The sequence below is a fragment of the Hemicordylus capensis genome, chromosome 2 (genome assembly GCF_027244095.1).
Source record: "Hemicordylus capensis ecotype Gifberg chromosome 2, rHemCap1.1.pri, whole genome shotgun sequence".
NCBI classification, from domain to species: domain Eukaryota; kingdom Metazoa; phylum Chordata; class Lepidosauria; order Squamata; family Cordylidae; genus Hemicordylus; species Hemicordylus capensis.
Window position 1 is genome coordinate 393,494,775 of NC_069658.1, and position 18,694 is coordinate 393,513,468.

Below are 18,694 nucleotides of genomic sequence, written 5' to 3' on the forward strand. Positions count from 1 at the left end.
GCCGTTCATTAAAAATCCTAAGGCAGTTAATATGTCAGTCTAATCTACCTGACAGGGTTGTTGTGAGGATTAAAATAGCTGTCTACACAATTCTGGGCTCCTTGGAGGAAGACTGGAATATAAATGTAAAAAAAACAAAAAAAAAAAAAAATAAGGTGGACCTTAACTGTAGTGCCTTAAAACTTGGGTTTCAGATGAGATGGTGCTATACTGACGCTATGTTCTTAAGTGGGCTCCTTTCTGTTCTCTTTGTTTTTAGGCCAGAGAGCACTGCCTGAAGATGCTAGAAGAAGCATTAAGTAGCAACCACCAAGCAGTACCAACAGGAAATGGGTAGGGAGTCAGACAAGGCGACAGCATCTGGAGCTTTTTAGTTTGGAAAAGAGGCAGCTACGGGGAGACATGATAGAGGCGTAGAAAACTATGCATGGAGTCAGGAGAATGGACAGAGAGAAATTTTTCTTCCTCTCTCACAACACTAGAACCAGGGCTCATCCCATGAAACTGAAGGCTGGGAAATTTAGGAATCGACAAAAGGAAGTACTTTTTCACACCACATGTAACTAATCTATGGAATTTTCTGCCACAGGGTGTGGTGATGGTGACTAGCCTGGATGGCTTTAAAAGGGGCTTAGACAAATTCATGGAGATCAGGTGGTTATAAGCAACCTTCAGCCTCAGAGGCAAGATGCCTCTAAATACCAGTTGCAGGGGAGCGACAGCAGGAGAGAGGGTATGCACACATACCTCTTGCCTGTGGGCTCTCCCGATGCATCTGGTGGGTCACTGTGTGAGACAGGATGCTGGACTAGATAGGCCTCAGGCCTGATCCAGCGGGGCCATTCTTATGTATGTTCTTCGAATTGGGTGGGTGGGGTGAGGGGAATGAAGTGAACCAGAAATGAGTACATGACAGGAAAGAGCTAATCAACAAGTTTACAAAAGCCAGAATTACATCCTGTAATTTTGATGTAGATTGATATTATATACCACAGACCTTCAGTGAGAGTTAATTATGCATCTTCCTATAATGTTCATCTTAAGACGAGATACTAATTCATGATTGAATATCTAGCCCACAAAATATCTACAAGATGGGGCTATTTATTTGTTTGCTACATTTTGATGCCATCTTTCTGTCAAAGTGCTCAAGACAATTTATATTTTCTAATAATAGCATACAGTCTAAGAGACATGATATAAATGGAAAAGGAATGCATACACAAAGTGTGAATTTTAGTTTGAGGCACCTGACATTTCATGCAAGTTTTGGTCTTCAGATTTCAAGTAGCTTTTCTGCAATCCAGAATAAGACAATGCCATACATACTTCAGTTTCCTATTCCAAAAATAATTATAAGGAAAATTGGGGTTTAAATGTTGGCGTATGCAACTGACAGAGGATATTGGCCTCCTGAAATCAACAGAGGGTAATGACCTTCTGGTGCTTGCACTGGAGCCAAAATATGCATTGATGCAGTCATTCCTGCATTCTTCTGCATGCTCTTGGTGTGTATATATTTTTTACAAAACCCAATCCCTCTCATGGCCTGGCCATGTGTTTCTGATTCTGGAGTTACAGTTCTCTTATGCGCCACTAGAGGGAAGCAATAGACCATACAATAGTAAAACGGGGAGACAGCTATGATAATCTATATATTTAATCCTCTTGGGTGCACCTTTAGAATGTGCATCCCGGCGCCCAATAGGTTGAGGCAGTGGAAGCTCACATGCGGCAGGAGGCCATTGAACTGCTGCTGGGGAAAATGGCCGCCGCCGCAGCATTGCCGCGGCCGGGGTTAGGAGGCAGCTGGGCTGCCAGGAAGAGGAACATAGGAAACTGCCATATACTGAGTCAGACCATTGGTTTATCTAGCTCAGTATTGTCTTCACAGACTGGCAGCGGCTTCTCCAAGGTTGCAGGCAGGAATCTCTCTCAGCCCTATCTTGGAGAAGCCAGGGAGGGAACTTGAAACCTTCTGCTCTTCCCAGAGCGGCTTCATCCCCTGTGGGGAATATCCTGCAGTGCTCACACATCAAGTCTCCCATTCAGATGCAACCAGGGCAGACCCTGCTTAGCTATGGGGACAAGTCATGCTTGCTACCACCAGACCAGCTCTTCTCTGGTGGCCGTGGGGCTGAAGGGGCAGGGGGAAGAGTTGAACTAGGGGCACAGACGCTATGCACCCGGTCAGCTAGTACACTAGAAATATTCTAGAGGAAATATATGTTCATAGGCCTTTGTCTTCCGCCCTATCTCCAATCACAAAGAAGTTAAACAAGGTTACTCTCAAAACTTCTGCATCCAGAATTTAATGTTGCCACTTTGCTTCTTAGTACTAATCCCATAGTAACACTATCTTATAGCAGAGGTTCACAAACTTGGATTCCTAGATGTTGCTGGACCACAATTCCCATCATCTCCATCATTTCCATTGTGGCTGAGGATGATAGGAGCTGGGTTCTCAGGTGTTGTTGGACTACAAGTTTGAGGACCCCTGTCTTGCAGGATAGAGTTGTTTCAGTTTCTTTGTTGTTGGAGAAATACATTCAGCCACAGATGGTTAGACTGTAGGTGTGTTTCAGGTCAGATCCTCTAGCATGTGCTGTGGACATGGAATATGAGGCTTTTCGGACCAGCAAGATGGCAAACCTGTACAAGGCAGCTGTTCTAAAAAAGGTAAGAAATAGCAAGGGTTAGAGTGGGTGTGGGGAGTCAGCTGGTCTGCAGCTGGCCGGTGGCACAGCCTTGCCCACATGATCAGGGAAGTATGGTGGGGGGCACAGCAGATAGGTCCAGTTCAGAGCTGCAGTGCAGGTCCAGTGGGGAGATGAGGATGCATGAGAGGGCTAGAAGTTCCCGCAGGAAGACAGGCTTGCACGATCTGTTATTAATATGCTTGAGCATTGAAAGAGGGGCTGATGATAAAGGGAAGGAGAGAGGGCGAGAAAGCCCAAGGGCAACCCTTACACTCTTGGCATTGAACATCCAGGAGGAAGCCAGAGGCAGGTGGCTGAAGGAGACGGGGACTCAAAGTGACTAAATCCTCCCTGCTCCTACACACTTCTCTGAAACCCAAGTCCCAGTTCAGAAGGCTGACCCCAGAACCCAGAGGAGGCTTGGGTTGCTCTTTATGATGCCTTGACTCTTTTGAGCATTTGGCTGTATGATGAAAAGTGCTTGCAAATTTCCTCTGTGTGTGTTGAAGGAGAAGATGCACAATATTGCTTTCTCTGCCACTTCCTTTGTCTTCTATGTTGGAAGACTTATATGGATTCTTAATTTCTGTGGGGCTAGCTCAAGGTAAGGGTGCACTGTAGAGACAGTGGCAGCAATGTTAAGGCTAGGTATCCCATTGATGATGGCCTTTGCTCCTCTAAAGAGCCAGAGGCTTTAATACGATAAGATTCTGCAGCTGCTCTTGTTATCCTGTATTGTTAGTCAAAGCAGTACAGGTAGTTCTGCTTCATCCTTTGAAGCAGTATTTGCTTGCAAGTGGCACCACTGAGGTGATGAGAGGGTTGGCTTTCCACTTAGGGGGCTAAAGGGTGGGGTGGTGATTGTAAGCCATTTGAATCATTGTCAAGATCAGGTGAATTAATCTGGAAAAAGAGTGGCATGAGATGCTGATGGAGAAGTGTCTTGCTCTACGAGCCAAATGCACCACCCCTTCTGTATTATGCAGGAATTGCTTCTCGGACATCTGAAGAAAAACATACACATCTCCCCCTACAGACAGATTTGCAAACTGCTAATATGAGAATAGCTTGCACATCGGGAACTGCCTTATATCGAATCAGACCATTGGTCCACCTAGCTCAGTATTGTCTGCTCTCACTGGCAGCAGCTTCACCAAAGTCTTTCCTTGCCCTTCCTGGAGATGCCAAGAATTGAAACCGGGGCCTTGTGCATGCAAAGCAGATGCTCTGCCACTGAGCTGTGGCCCCCACTCAACAGCATGTCTAACCATGGGAGGAGTTGAACAAGTTCCCCTACAGATATTATGGAGAAACACTACCAGCCTAATGTTGAAACTACTGTACATTCCATTGCTTGCACTTCTCCATAATGTCCAAAGCCACTCTTCATTGCAGATCAGCATAAAATTGTCAGAATATTTTGATCAATTTGCATTAACTGAATAGAGGGTGGCAGTGGGGCGGGGGTTTCTTTTCCTGTGCTTTAATTGGACTAGACATGCAAGTAAGAGAGGGCTTACTGGCTAAAGTAAGTTTAAAAAAAAAGCAAATTCAAGTTAAACTAAACTAGGCTATTATGAGAATGCATCCCAAAGTGTATAGATGGCTCTAGTGACTGTGAGCAACGGGGGCGAATATTTTCCATTAATTAACGTAGACAAGAAGAGCATAATTTGTGAGTACTTCATGATTTTGTGATGCTTAGTTGTTGGAAAAACTACTGTGTGTAGAGACAGAGGATCTTCAGGACATCTCTCCCCCCACCCCCACTCCTTTCCTACACAAAGGTAGCAGAAATAAACAAAGCTTCCAAAGATGGAGAGCTCTATTCCACCCTTGACTTGGAAGTCAGTGGTAGTCCCAAGCTGAAGGCTGACCCAGCTGCAGTGGCTGATGATGGCCTCTTCTCAGCATTCAAAGTGAATACAGTAAGTATTCGTAATTAATCTATGGAATTCTTTGCCATGGGATGTGGTGATGGACACTAATTTGGATGGCTTTAAGAGGGGCTTAGACAAACTCATGGAGGACAGGTCTATGAATGGCTACTTTTCTGGTGGCTATAGGCCACCTCCAGTCTCAGAGGCAAGATGCCTCCAAATACCAGTTGCAGGGGAGGAGTAACAGCAGGAGAGGGCATGCCTCAGCTCTTGCCTGTAGGTTTCCCAGAGGCATCTGGTGGACCACTGTGTGAAACAGGATGCTGGATTGGTTGGGCTGTTGGTATATTAAGTACAAGTAGATGCTGCTTGAACCATAAATAGTGTTTGTTTTTCTTTATAATGGTGATCTGGTGATAGAGTTCCTAATTCACTTCTGTAATTCTCTTACATGGGTTTTGAGCAGTCATTTTTTCTGTTGCTCTCTTGCTTCCATCTGTTAATGCTTTTCATGTAGGAAGAACCTAACGTGAAGTTGCTTTCAGTTTGTTTCATATAGGTTTAGATTGGATAAGCTTCCATTTCAGATTTCCAAGGGGTTAGGTAGGTCAGCAAAAGCAAGAGTCCTGTTCAGCGTTAGGTTCAATGCATATACAATCTGCATATAGTGTACACATGTACAGATCTGCATGCACATGCAGTGCACATTTGGATGATATGCCATCCCCATATCCGAACCAGCCCACATGAAAGAAGATGTGTTGAAATCTTTACTGGATGTTCTCACATTCCGTTATCGCAAACCACTGCTCAGCGCACAACTTTTGGGTTTCATGGAGGGTGGTGGTTCAGACAAACCTCCCTCCCCAATGTGATAAAGTGTGGCAGAAGGATGTCAAGACATTCAGGAAAGGTGTTGGAATAGATGCACTGTCAGCACATCCCCCTTCCTAATCATGTGGGCTGGCGGTGTATGTGTGTCAGAGAGAGAGAGAGAGAGAGAAGTCTAAACTGGCCTGTTATGTTAAAATGTATCTACACTTTCTATCTACCCTGCATTTGTGGAGGCTTGCATGCAGGTCCATTTTTTAAAAGAATGCATATACAGGAATTAATTCAAAATCATGCCCATATATACAGATACCTGTACACATCTGAATAGCTACTTCTGAATAGGATTACAGTGATCTAGCTCTCTTCCATTTCTTTCTAACATAGTTCAAGCCCAAGAGGGTGGGCATTGGATTTCGAAAGTCATCCGATGTGTTCCAGTCTGCTTCACAAGTTCTAGCTGCCAAGGAAGAGGATGGCGTTAAACTGGTGAAGACCAAGGATAGCCCAGAAGGAAAGGGAGACTGCAGCTATGACCCTGAGTCTGGAGACCTTGCTAGAACGCTTGACAACAAGGTGAAAGAGACCAAAGAAGTTTGCAAAAATGCTGATGAAATCCTTGAAAAGAAGGAGCAGCAAAGTACCTCCGATGCTACAACTTCCTTGAGCGTCAGTCCCAACAAGAAGAGCAAACCCACCAAGAAGCAGCAGCTGCTGGCAGAAGCAGCTCAAAAAGAATCTCAGAACATTTCCAAATTCTTCTCCAAGCCCAAACCAGGAACTAAGACTGTGTCCTCTGAGCTTGATTTGGCAGAGGAGAAAAACACTTATCTTGGTGAACTACCTCAACTTTTCCCCCAAAGAGTGTGTAAGGAGAATGAGAAACCAGGACTTCAGGAAACTGAAATTATCTCCAAAGAAATAGCTTCTTCATCTCAGGTAGAAGAGCAGAAAACAGGGGGAGGTCTTACTATGACAAGCTGTAGCTCAGGAACAGAATCCTCATGTCCAGGATCAACCCTTGATGAGCCAAGGTGAGAGGATTTTCCTTGGTGGCAGCCCCCCACTCCCAGTTTTGCCCTGTTAACTTATCTATCTGCATTTGGGATTTGATCCCAAATATAATAAGAAAATGAAATATATCAAACTAATGGGTCCTGACTCTTTTGTGGGGTTAGGGAACAGCTCATGAGCCCTCTATTTAAAAAAAAAACTACTTGCCACCATGTTAGAAATGGGTTTATTTGTTACTCTTTTTACTTGAATCCAAGACTAGGCTTTCCCCCAAATTCTTTGATGTTTAGAGATCGGGGAGCCATCTTAAATTCAGAGTCATCTTTGATTTGGGTAGATACAGATGATCATGACGATGATCATGATCTTTATTTGTTAGCCACTCATAGCAAATTGTTCTCTGGGCGGCTTACAACACAACATTGAAACACAATAAAAACACACATTAAATCATAACAGACCCCAAAAAAAGAGGCGGGGGAAGAGAAAATACAAAATACAGTACAAAAACAATTTTAAAAACATTTTGAAATCGGTTACAGTTAGATCAAAATTTCAAAAAAATTAAATTTAAAATGTTAAATGCCTGAGTGAACAATAAGGTATTTACCTGGTGTCTGAAAGAACAAATTGATGAAGCCTGGTGAACCTCACTGGGGAGGCTATTCCATAAACGGAGTACAACCACTGGAAAGATATTTCCCTTGAAAATTATGAATATCTTGGATGTAAGCTGTCCTCATATAAAATATTTGATGATTCTTCTCCCCAGCAGTGCTAAACCATTGGTTGAAGATGAAATGACTAACGGTTGTGGAAACCATAATGGGAAGAGACCAGGGTCAGCCAAGGTGAGGACTCTGCTTTTGCATTTTTGTATCCTGTTCATCTCTTGCCTCTCCTCCTCTTTGTTCTTTCTTCACACATATTTGGGATATAGAAGAAATAACTTTTGCAGCAGCTTACTGAAGGACCACTCTGTCACTGTTGCTGGAAGGGGACTAGGGTGACTGGAGTGTGGATGTAGAAATTAGTACTACACAAGTAGTAGAGACTGTGATCCCTGAACTGGCGCACATAGAGCAAATTCTGTAGGGTATTAGTTGTGTTAGTCCACTACAACAAAAACCAGAAAGATTCTTGTGGCACCATAAGGACTAACTTCTGCCTGCAGCTCCTTCTGATCCCTCCCTTGGGAGAAAAGAGCTTGAAACCTGCACTAGTTTAGTGCCTGGCAGCAAAAGACACTGCCATGCATATCTTCTATTATATACTTTGAAGAATTTCTTTGTTTGTGGGTTTGTGCAAAATAAATTCATACCAACATACAGATACCAAATTTTGCATACACAATACTGCAACTGAAATTAGCTGAATACACTACTTTTTACCTAGAATATGCTCACTGAAAGGTATTTTTTAGAAGAAATTTTGAGTTTCATATTTCTCAATTACCTACAGTTACCAAATTTTGCATGAATAATCTTGTCACTTAAATTAGCTAAGTGCACTTTTTTAAAACACCAGAATATGTTAGGGGAAAGATTTAGATACTTTTTGTATTTTTACGGGAAATACTGAATATTATAATATTTAACTTTTTCTCAGTAGAATTTTTAGCAGTCCACAATCAGATCAATAATTCCAAAATAACATCATGCCCAGGAGAAGAAGATGTTTCTGAGATTCATTTTTATTTATTGTGATTCACAATTTACCGTATGGTAATTATTCAATAAAATGAATAATGTTTGAAGTTGAAATTTCAAACTGTTCTTTTGCATCCCTTTCGCAAACACATTAATAAAGGATTCTATATTTAATTTCTTGAACGTTCATATAAGTGTAATCTATGCAAAATGACTCTGCCCCATCAACAACAGACCTCACCTTCTAGTCTCTATTATAATTGTAAGCTGCTTTGGGAGTCAGTATTGGCTGCAAGTGACATGTAAATATAATATATAAATAAAAATATATTGTAACAGAATATTTTGTGATCCAGAGCCTATTTCATCAGATGCATAAAGTAGTCATATAAATGGATAATTATATGTACTATGAGTGCAAAGAGAGGAGGGGAACTGTTCTTTAAAGTAAAGCCAAGTAATGTAAGAGTCCACTATTATGTAGAACGCCAATGATTCCAAGACCCAACAGCATGGAGTTGAGGGCTGGTGGCAACTGGTAATTAATAGGCAAAACAAGACCCATAGTGTGAGTAGGGCTGCACAACTTCAGCTCTCCTGCAGATGCTGGACTACAACTCCCATTGTCTCTGACTCTTGGCTGCTGTGGCTAGGAATTATGGGAGTTATAGTTCAAAAACAGCTGGCCACGGTTCTGCTGCCTTAGTGTAAACAAACTCCTATAGAGGGTTACATTTGCAAACAAATTGCAGTTTGAGAGTGTCATGCTGGATTCTTCCTTTTGAAACTGTTTTGTTGGAGTATGATAGTTCCAGGGCAGGCAGTGCTCCCTGGTTTAGCTGCCTTGGAGGCATGTTGCAACCAAAGAGTAGGTAAGGGGTGTAATTTTCAGTGGGAAAGGAGATCTAGAGGAAAGGCCAATGTTCCCTTTCCTCTGTGCTATGGTCTCTGATAATAGCTGCCTCCTCCTACCCCATGGTAGGTTTTTGTTTTTTTTAAATAAGGTGCTCTTGAAAGCAAGCCCATCTCTTACTAATGCAAGCTGGTGCATGTCTAGTTTGACTGTAACTATTTTTAATGTCTAGTGTCAGTTAATCCCCTTGTATAGAAACTGAACTGTTTGACCTATGCAAATAACAGAAGGTGGTGTTGGCAGATGACGGAGTATACCAGACTAGGAGATTATTTATTTGATGTGAAGGCAGTTGAGATCTTGATAGTAAGACTGATGTGGTTTGGTTTCATTTTGTGTGGATATGGGGACAGAGGGGTTTTTTTTTTGTTATTTATATCCCCCACCTTCAATGTTTCCATTCCCAGGGTGGCTTATATTAATATGATAACAGTTAATAACAGTTTTAAAATGTAATTGAATTAATTAATTAATAAGACAATTAATTAATAAGACAATTAATAAGGTAGCAAGGTAGTAGACAATTCACATTTCATCAGAAATGAAAGCTCGAACAAGACTGTTCTTAAAGTAAGAGTTGGCATTGAGAGTTGTTAAGGTGGTTAATTCCTGGGACTGTGCATCTTTTTGGTGGCTCATTGTTTGCAGTTTCAAGATGCAGGATTGTCTGTAAATAAGGGCCACCCTTTTGCCTAAGTTTGATGAGAGGGGAGAATAGTCTTCCAGGATGGGCTTAGGATTCTTGATGGTGCACTGGAGAAGCAATAGATTATAACAAGTGGTTCTTTCTTTCTTTCTTTCTGCTGTAGTCCTGTAGTAAGTACAGGACATAGGAACTCATCTAGCCTTATCAGGTCCTTTCACTGCCTCGGGTGACTAATGAGTTTTAAGAATGCCTGATGAGGCAAGTTCCTGTCTGAAGGACTAGAGTAAGTGTAGTTATGCCAGTGTACGTCATTGAAGTACTGGTGGCATTTTACAGGGATCATCTTGCCTTTGGCTTAGATGATGAAGTCATTGTTGTATGTCCGAGGAGGGCCTCTTGGATGCCTGCAGAGCAGACACTGGACATCTGCCTGTGAACCCGTCTTCTTCTTCCTCCATACACATTGGGTCTAATGCTATTGGGTTGGGGGAACAACCACCTTGAAACTTATGCTAGCAATAATCTTATTTATTTATTTATTTATTTACTTACTTACTTACATACATACATACATACATTTATATCCCTCTCTTCCTCCAAGGAGCCCAGAGCGGTGTGCTACATACTTGAGTTTCTCCTCACAACAACCCTGTGAAGTAGGTTAGGCTGAGAGAAAAGTGACTGGCCCAGAGTCACCCAGCTAGTATCATGGCTGAATGGGGATTTGAACGGGTCTCCCCAGTCCTAGTCCAGCACTCTAACCACTACACTACGCTGGCTCTCTTTTAATTAAAATTTTAATTTCACAGGGTTGAGCTCCTTACTTCTGCCACAGGAAGCTTCCACGCCCCCTTGCCTTCATGAAGATTGCTGAGAGGAAATTAATTAATAATTTCCAAGAGAAATTAATTCTAGCACATATCTTTTTAAATCCTCAAACCATTATTTCATGTAGTGGTGACATTTCTCAGAAACCTTCTATTATAAGGAGATGGAAGGATTTGATTATTATACAGGTAACTATTTGAACTGTGATTATTCTAGTAAGGCAAGCCTCCTTAAGAGGATGAGGCCAGTTACTAGCAGAGTGAAAACTCTTTGCTGTCACCTCCTAGCCCAGTTTTTGGCTGAGCCATTCCATCTCATTTGCCCACTTGATCACTGCAGCATGGCTGGCTATGTGTCCTCACATGCACATGTGTCTTGGGATGGGTAGTCCTTGCTTGTGATCAGTCAGACAACTTCTCTTTTCATGCTTTTGGACTCCTTTCCTTGAGGGTCATGTATTCCCTGTTTCTCATGAAGGCTGCTTTGGTTTAAACTGTGTAATGCTTCTTTCAAGGACCTAGTGATCCCTGCTGAAAAGAAGCCACGAACAATACCAAAGTCTTCCACCTTGTTGGAATTGGAGGAGAATGCTGGTGGACCAATGAAAAAGAAGGTCACCTTTGATCCAAACTTGGCACAGGTTGATAAAGAAGGAACCACCAAAACCATCCAGCCAGCTACAAAGGCACTATCACTCAAGGAGACCGCAGATATTGTTGTAAAATACTTGACTCCTTTCTACAAAGGTGGCAAATTTGCTTCTAAGGTGGGTTATGAGCCACATTTTTTTTCTTTTGAAAGGGAACCTAGAATGATTGCATTGTCTGGAAAGAACAGAGTATATTTTCCTTTCTCATAGCTTCACTCTAGTGAGCTTAATTTAGATAGGTATGTATTGCATCCACTAGGAAATATGCAAGCCTCTTCAGGACTCTCACCCATACAGTAACGTCTGCTGCTTTATGTCACTTTCAGAGGGTTTTCCCATCTGTTTCTGACCGGGAAAGAGAGCAAAGCATGGATGTGGCTATTTCATTATTACTCCTCTAGATCACCATTTTTAAAGACAGCTTTGCATATGATTTAGAGTGATGACATTACTCCAACTGCCCAGATCTCTTATCCATTATTTGTATTTTTAGCAAGTGATTGCTTTAAACCTGGATCCTAAAGAAAGCCTGCTGACAGTGATAGGGGACTATAAGGCATTTCCACAAAGGCTTTCTTGACTTAGCCTTCAAGAACTAGATGGGCAATACTGGAATAATATGGAAGAGCAACACTTAATCCTTGATCATTGTAATCTAAAATTTCCTGAGAGACAATAGTTGAGCTCAAGCATTTATGTGGTCAATTAATCGACTATGAGCTCCTGGTGGATCTTATAGTTCTTTGAGAGAAAACAAGAGGATCTGTTTGTTTTACACAGGCAATCTTGTGTCTTGAGGCTGTATGTTCAAATCAGTGGCAGAGGGGTCTTCCGTTTTTGCAGCACTTGGCTTGGTGACATGAGTGTTCTCTGCACTGGCATTTCTACGCATTGCTTTAACAGATACAGGTGGCAGTATCAAGGTGTCTCAGTGAGCATGTTTGGCTGCATGCTGCACAAAAGCACAACAGTTAGGCTGCAGCGAGGGAGCTAACTGTACTGTGCTCATTCTGCCTTTCTCCCTCTCACTTGCAGGATTTGTTTAAGGGGTTTGCCCGACACCTCTCTCACTTATTGGCTGCAGACAAGAGTCCTCTCCGCAAGACTGGTGAGTCGGCAGGTGATGGGTGGGGAGGAGTACCCTGCCCTGCGTCACTTGGCATGGGATTAGTCTAGCACAAAGACTCTGTGGGGTGTGTGGGTGATTCTAGTGCTTGTGGTTGCGGAAGACGCTTTGAAATCTGTTGAGTGGTGTCTGTAAGGTGTGGGCACCAGAAGAGCTTGTTTTTGCACATTTTGCCCACCATGTCTTCCCATTCCTTATCATGCCATCCCACCATACAAGCTATCTTTTTTTTTCAATGTCCCAGTTTGTAGGCTGTGTTGATTTGGAGAAGGGCACCATTTGCCATTCAAAATATTCCAGCATTCAGAATATTTGTGCAAATATCCATGATCTATATATGGTAAACAGGGCTATGTAGTTTGGGTGTGTGGAGGGAGGATTAATGCCGATTCTTCTCCTTATAGACCGATCGTTGGTTTAGAGTGAATAGTTGTCAAGCATGTTTGAGTACTCATTTTCTTGTATGTTTCTCTTTCTGTTTGCAGTGAAAGAAGAAGCGCAGAGACTGATCAAGGGGTTTTTCAAAGCCCATGGCAAATGTGAAAACGAGACAGACTGGCAGGAGCTAACCAGTTTGGGAACATGACACATGAAACACACACGTTCTCACTGCTTCTGGTGGCTGCTGGGTCTGAGCCCCTGGGTACTTCATTCTTGCTATGCTTTGTGATGATATAATGGTCTTTGTGACGATATAATGGTCTGCTTTGGGGCCCCAGAAGTCAACAGTCCTATGAAAGGCCTTTCGTGATGTCACCTGCACAACAGACGATCTCTATCTGGGGCAATACTCTCAGACTTCATCCACATCTTTGTTAGATGTCCTGTGGTGCAATCCAGTTTGCTTCCTTTAGCAAATTCAATGAGACTGGAATTAACGCTCTTGCTTGGAACCCTGCTATTACCCAAGATTTCCCCAACCCCACCCCAGCCACCTTTTAATATGGTTTTTACCAGTTGGAACCTTAAATAGAAAACAAATGCACCTGCATCACTCAGGGCTGAAGTGCTGCAGGAGCGACTTGTTATAGGCTACATTTATTTTGGAGGGAAGTGTTTGGTTTGACATTGGAAGGGAGTCTAGAAGAGGTGTGTTGGTTCCCTTTTTCATGTTTGTTGTTTTAAAATGTTGCAATTTTTCTTTTATTCAGCAATGTTTCCTCTTGCACTAGGAACAGAACCTTTAGAAAACTTGTACTTAAGCAAGAATGAGAAGTGCTGTCTCTGCCAGCATTCTGACAGAAACATCCCTCCATGAGTTGGTAAAACAATGCAGATTTAAATAAACTAAGATAAGGACTTAATAAATGGAAATATATATAACAGAACCCTGACAGCCACTTCTTTTTAAAGAAAGAAGCTGTTTTGGATGGTGTCAAGCAGCAGCAGAGGTGTGGGGGTGGTTGGTCATGCTTCACCTGCCTACTGCAGTTTTGCTCCAAATGCATGTTTGCTGACACACACCCCTTCCCTCTCCAACCATCAGAGATTTGTTGTATGCAACCTTAGTCAAGACCTAAGTTTATTTTTAAGGAAAGAAGTATATTATGTCGTCTTGTCCTCTGCTGCTCCAGACTTTTACGGCATGTCCTTATTTTACAGGAGCTGGAGTATGCAGATCTTTTATTTGTAAATGCTATAAGTTTCCATCTGTCCGGCTTTCCGGCTAAGAGGAGGAGTTTAACTTTCTGCAAAACCTCAGGAATGAATAGAGGCCATGGGCTAAACATGCCCGCCCACCCCCCCACCCTAAATCCTCTTGTTCGCTACCACTATATCATCCGCTTGTTGTACCACAAACTGTTGTGTCTAAAGATCTCTCTGCCTGAACAGCTGCAGTTGCAGATGGGAAGGCCTAATATATCCCTAAGGGAAACTGCAGTTGAGATGAGCTTGTGAAATAACATTGGTCATTAGGTGTGGACCTAATTCAATACATAGACTCTGAGCTCATAAAAAGCAGCTAATGCTAACACGTGTTTTCAGTGGGTTCTCTTATGGTTTCTGCATACATTATGTAGTGACAAACAGGTTTGATGACTGCAGCCAGTTCTTGGGCTCTTTTGACAGTTGAGCCTGTATAAAAGAGGTGTTTGTCGTATGTGCAGATTATGTCTCTAGGTGTATCTGTAAAAAGCTATACAGGCACACTTTTTAGAAACACCATATAGGAATCAGTCCTTTGTATAATACTGTAGTGTTATCCATTAAGGTGTTAAGAAACGACCCTTCCATTCGCACAGTTAGAGGAGGTAGGGGTTAAAGCTGCTATATAAAGTTGTTAGTTTGGGTGTGAACTATTATGCCTCCAAAACCTCAACAGCAGTTAGTAATAAGATTGCTGCTACAGGGTGTGTGTGTGGGCGGGGGGGTATCCATAGAGCTGGAGCTGCCGATTTCCCGTGGGTCTTGGCTTGTGGATTTTATCCTGAAATTGTGCAGCAATGGCTTCTTTCTACACCAAGAAAAATTTCCAGGGAATAAAAAAAATTGGCTTGGAGATGCCTTGCGTTTGGGTGAGAGAAGGGCAACCCTCCCTCCCCCAAACCACTTGGGTACAGGCATTCATCTTGCCCCTCATAGCACCAGCTGTCACTGATACAATTTCCTAAATAGCTGTGTGTTTTAAGAGTCAATTGAGTCAAAATACTTAACACTCTTCTTTGGTGCTTCCTTAATCTGTGAAAGCCATATTGCTGCACTGTGCCTCCAACTTGATTCTAATTGGCCACTCAGCATGTGGCAAAATTGCCCAGAGGTGGTGGAGAGGATGCTGCTTTATTTATACATAGTTGGAACTGGGCAGAGGCTTTAGATTCCCTGCTTGGGATAGTGAGTTGTTGTGTTCCTCTAAAAATAAATAAATTGTGTTTTCTTGACCTGTGCCTTAGCTCTGTCCCTACAGAAGCTGTTGAATTGTCAGATGGGGGTGCTCGTAGACAAAGGTGGCACTAGGGAAGGGGTCTTCTAAATAGCGTAAACTTGGGAACTAGGCTTTGTTACTAAAGTTACGTGGCAAGCTGCTAATAAAAAGAATGTTACAGAAGTGAATTGTCTGCTTTCATCATTTCTGATACTCTTCATAGAGGTCATATGTATGGAAGGTCTTGGTAAGGCATGGTGAGCTTATGAACTGAAGTTACTACAAAGTGGCTAAAATGCCAGTGAGCACAGGGATGCAACATAATAGTGGTGACTCACCCTGATTCTAAATACATTATGAAAATATTTAGGTCAGTTTAAGTCAGTAGGACTTGTTTCCGCAAAGTATTTCATATCCACATGAAAATCATGATCAAGGTCAGAAAATATCTGTGCTCACTAAAAGGTTCGAATGCTCAATTTAATGGGTATCCTTCTATACAGCTAATTATATGAATGGGTAATTGCTTCAAATCAAAGATGCTCATACAAACTTGCATGAATGGATGCTGGGAGATGCATTGAAAGCACCTGGAATCTCAAAGAGGCCATGAGATCAGAATATAAGGACCACACTAGTAGCATCTGAACTCAAATCTAGTTCCAGGTGGTTTTTCTCCTTGAGGCCTCTTGTTGAAGCTGGAAGCAGAACAGTAGGCTCTGTTGAATAGGTGAGAAGAGCCAAGCACACTCCTAGTATTTATACCAAACCAATCCAGAGACTGTCTAATAATTGCCATGTGGCTTAGGCCATGGGATTCCTAGAAAACCCTGACAGTAAAGCCTTATTGAGATATTATGCTGTACATGCATTGTTGTCTGAATGACTGTAAATGTAATTCACATTTTAGAAGTGAACCTGGGTATAGGTTCCTCAAATGGATAGTATAGATAGGAATGCAGGTACCTGCATTCAACCTAGCATGCGAATAACTGTACCTGTGTACATGCACACACTGTACACAAATTGAACATGTGCTGAACATGTAAATAGAGCCTAGAATTAATATTCTGTTGGTGTTAAAATGATCAGATCTCATTTATGCTGATGGAGCTAAAACATACTTCCTTTGCGTCAGAATTGCTTTTCAGGAAGTAATGAGGAGCAGCATACACTCATAACTTTCTTGTGTATCCATGTTGAACACTGATTAATACAGTCCTAAAGTCCCTTACTAGCCTCTGCCTCAAATAGGTTAGTTTTGCATAGCACTCTGCAGTAGTTGCATCTTACCTGCTAAAGCTGGGTTAAATTGAGGATAAATTGTGGCTCAATATACTGCTGATTGTGTTTATTTTGTAAACACCATGGTTATAATTAAAAGGGTATTTCAATATTGATACTATTCCGCACTACAAATGTGAATTATTTCTGTAGAGGTTGCCCATTTTAATGAAGGCTGTCATGCTTTGTATTGCTGAGGAAAAGGTGCCTTTATTCACTAGGAGAAAATGCAGTTACAAGGAAATACTTACACTGGTGCTGTTCTGAGTACACTTAAATAATTTAGCTAGTGAAACCAGGCTCAAAAAGAGGTTCACCTGGGCTGAGACGCAGCTCTTGCGCATTGGGACATAAAAGGCAGGACGATGGGACTCTTATAGCTGCACACGCAGAGTAAGAAACCCCTGACTAATACATTTGTTAGCAGCCGTGAAAACCACTATTAACTGTGAACAAGGTGGTGTTCAGACACCAAAGACAACACGGGCTTGCATGATGTGCAGCATTATGTCTCCCAACACTCCACCATGGGGCGGCTGCAAACTCCTAAGCAAGCCGAGGCTGCTCTGAAGAATCACTTGCATAAGCAGCGCCATCGCCCTTTTCTCCATTGAGACCAACGAGGAAGACACGTGAGCGCTTGCTGAGAGCAGCGTTGGGGCAGAGCCTTATGGAGACATAATGCAGCACATCATGTGAGCAACCGTAAACAGTCTACATATTAAGACCCTGGAACTCATTCCATGTAATGAGATGCACTTGAAATATAAAATAAGTTCTTTTGGCAGTCCAAGGGTTGAGCAGAGCAGGCTAGTTTAGAAGCATCTCTGAAAGGAATCAGGGAAGACTGAATGTGGGCCACAACCTCATTGCAGCAAAGTTGTAGCATGAGGCAGAACAAGATAAAGCGTCATACGGATGGTTGTGATGAACTGCATTTGGTTGAAGGAGGTCTCCAAGTCTCTCTGCTGGCACAGTGCATGGCCACTCAACATACCAGAGGAGTATACTATTTTTCCCCCCAGCACTGAGGAAAGGACATTGCTGTGATCTTCCATTGGCTGTCACTAAACCTGGGACTCTGCTTCTTCTGTGATGATGCCAATTGTATGATACAGTGCTTTAGCCTGTCAAGACAGAAACCTGAGTGAGACAAAGGACTCTATCTGTTGCTCCCCTGGCTTATAAGAGGGGTGGCAGGAGAAGTCTTAGTTTACTACAGCTTCACACACTCTGGTGCCTGTAAAAACTTTGAGCCCTTTTCCATACCCAAAGATTTGCCATAATTTGTTTTGATTAGTAATGTATCTACCCCGCTTTTTAAAACACACAGTCCAGTGCTATAGAACTGAAATCTCACCTGGCCTAGCCTGTATTCTATTATTTGAAGTAGAGAAGAAAGGTGTCGCAAACTTGCTCACCTCTTACAGCCTAAAGGTTTGGAAATGGTTGCAACAGCTGTGCTTAAACCAAATGATGGCCTATGAACTACCTTAAGACAAACCATCACTTGGTTTATATAAGCACAGCTATTGCAACTATTTTCCAAACCTTTAGGTTGTAAGAGGTGAGCAAGTTTGCAACACTGAAGCTTGAGATATGTGCTCCATCTGTACAAAATTGTAAGCACTTTGTTCTGTGTTTTGAGATTCTAATAATAAAAAATAGTCATTTAGTTTTATGAATTATATTAGGTTTCCTATTTTTGCAGTTGCAGAAATTACTAGAGCGATTGTTCTTTAAGACCTATTTTGGTCTCCATGAAGTATCCATAGTTATGGCTGAAGGTGATTGTTTTTCTTAAGGTAGAAATCTTCTCTCTCTATATATAGATATGCACACGTTTTCAGATTATTGAATTTTGTATACTTACTACATACCTTTCAGATAATTGGTGACTTATTGTTCTCTGCTTTGCAGATTTACCTTGAGATTTGTCCTCTGAGTTTTCCCACTTGATGTATATTGCCACTTACTCTAATGAAGAACTCAAAAACAATGTTTAGCACTGCACGTTCATGGTGTCTATTCAACTTTATATAATTTATTGCATGACTATCTAAATATGGTTCTTCTTTTGGTTTTCATTTAACACTGTATGATGGTTTCTATCTGTGGTTCTTACTTCATGGCCTCTATTTAATATTGTATTGTTCAGTATATGGTTACAGACTCCGACATTGTTATGAATATTTTTGATCTTCATAGATTAGTACTCTGTTTTCTTCCTTCTTCTCTACTTCATTGTGAGTACTACTACCCCCTTTTTTTGTTTTTTCTATTATTCTTTAGCAGGCCTTGACAAATTTTCT

At 41.9% G+C, this 18,694-nt stretch overlaps 2 protein-coding genes across 8 annotated transcripts in view; one reads left to right on the forward strand and one right to left on the reverse strand.

Moving 5' to 3' along the window:
- Nucleotides 1-15,281, forward strand: part of RECQL5 (RecQ like helicase 5) — a 111,271-nt gene extending 95,990 nt beyond the window's left edge. For 5 of the 6 annotated variants that reach the window (XM_053301466.1, XM_053301464.1, XM_053301468.1 and 2 more), the window contains 8 exons: nucleotides 260-333; nucleotides 2,586-2,679; nucleotides 4,487-4,627; nucleotides 5,798-6,444; nucleotides 7,197-7,275; nucleotides 10,975-11,226; nucleotides 12,145-12,217; nucleotides 12,721-15,281. In XM_053301466.1, coding sequence (XP_053157441.1) covers nucleotides 260-333; nucleotides 2,586-2,679; nucleotides 4,487-4,627; nucleotides 5,798-6,444; nucleotides 7,197-7,275; nucleotides 10,975-11,226; nucleotides 12,145-12,217; nucleotides 12,721-12,821 — 1,461 coding nt within the window. In that variant the 3' untranslated portion in view covers nucleotides 12,822-15,281. The remainder of the gene's footprint in view (nucleotides 1-259; nucleotides 334-2,585; nucleotides 2,680-4,486; nucleotides 4,628-5,797; nucleotides 6,445-7,196; nucleotides 7,276-10,974; nucleotides 11,227-12,144; nucleotides 12,218-12,720) is intronic. The other variant, XM_053301465.1, reaches the window with a different exon arrangement.
- Nucleotides 15,282-16,540: 1,259 nt separating this feature from the next.
- MYO15B (myosin XVB) overlaps nucleotides 16,541-18,694 on the reverse strand; it is a 123,006-nt gene continuing 120,852 nt past the window's right edge. For both annotated transcript variants that reach the window (XM_053301461.1, XM_053301463.1), the window contains one exon: nucleotides 16,541-17,509. In XM_053301461.1, coding sequence (XP_053157436.1) covers nucleotides 17,450-17,509 — 60 coding nt within the window. In that variant the 3' untranslated portion in view covers nucleotides 16,541-17,449. The remainder of the gene's footprint in view (nucleotides 17,510-18,694) is intronic.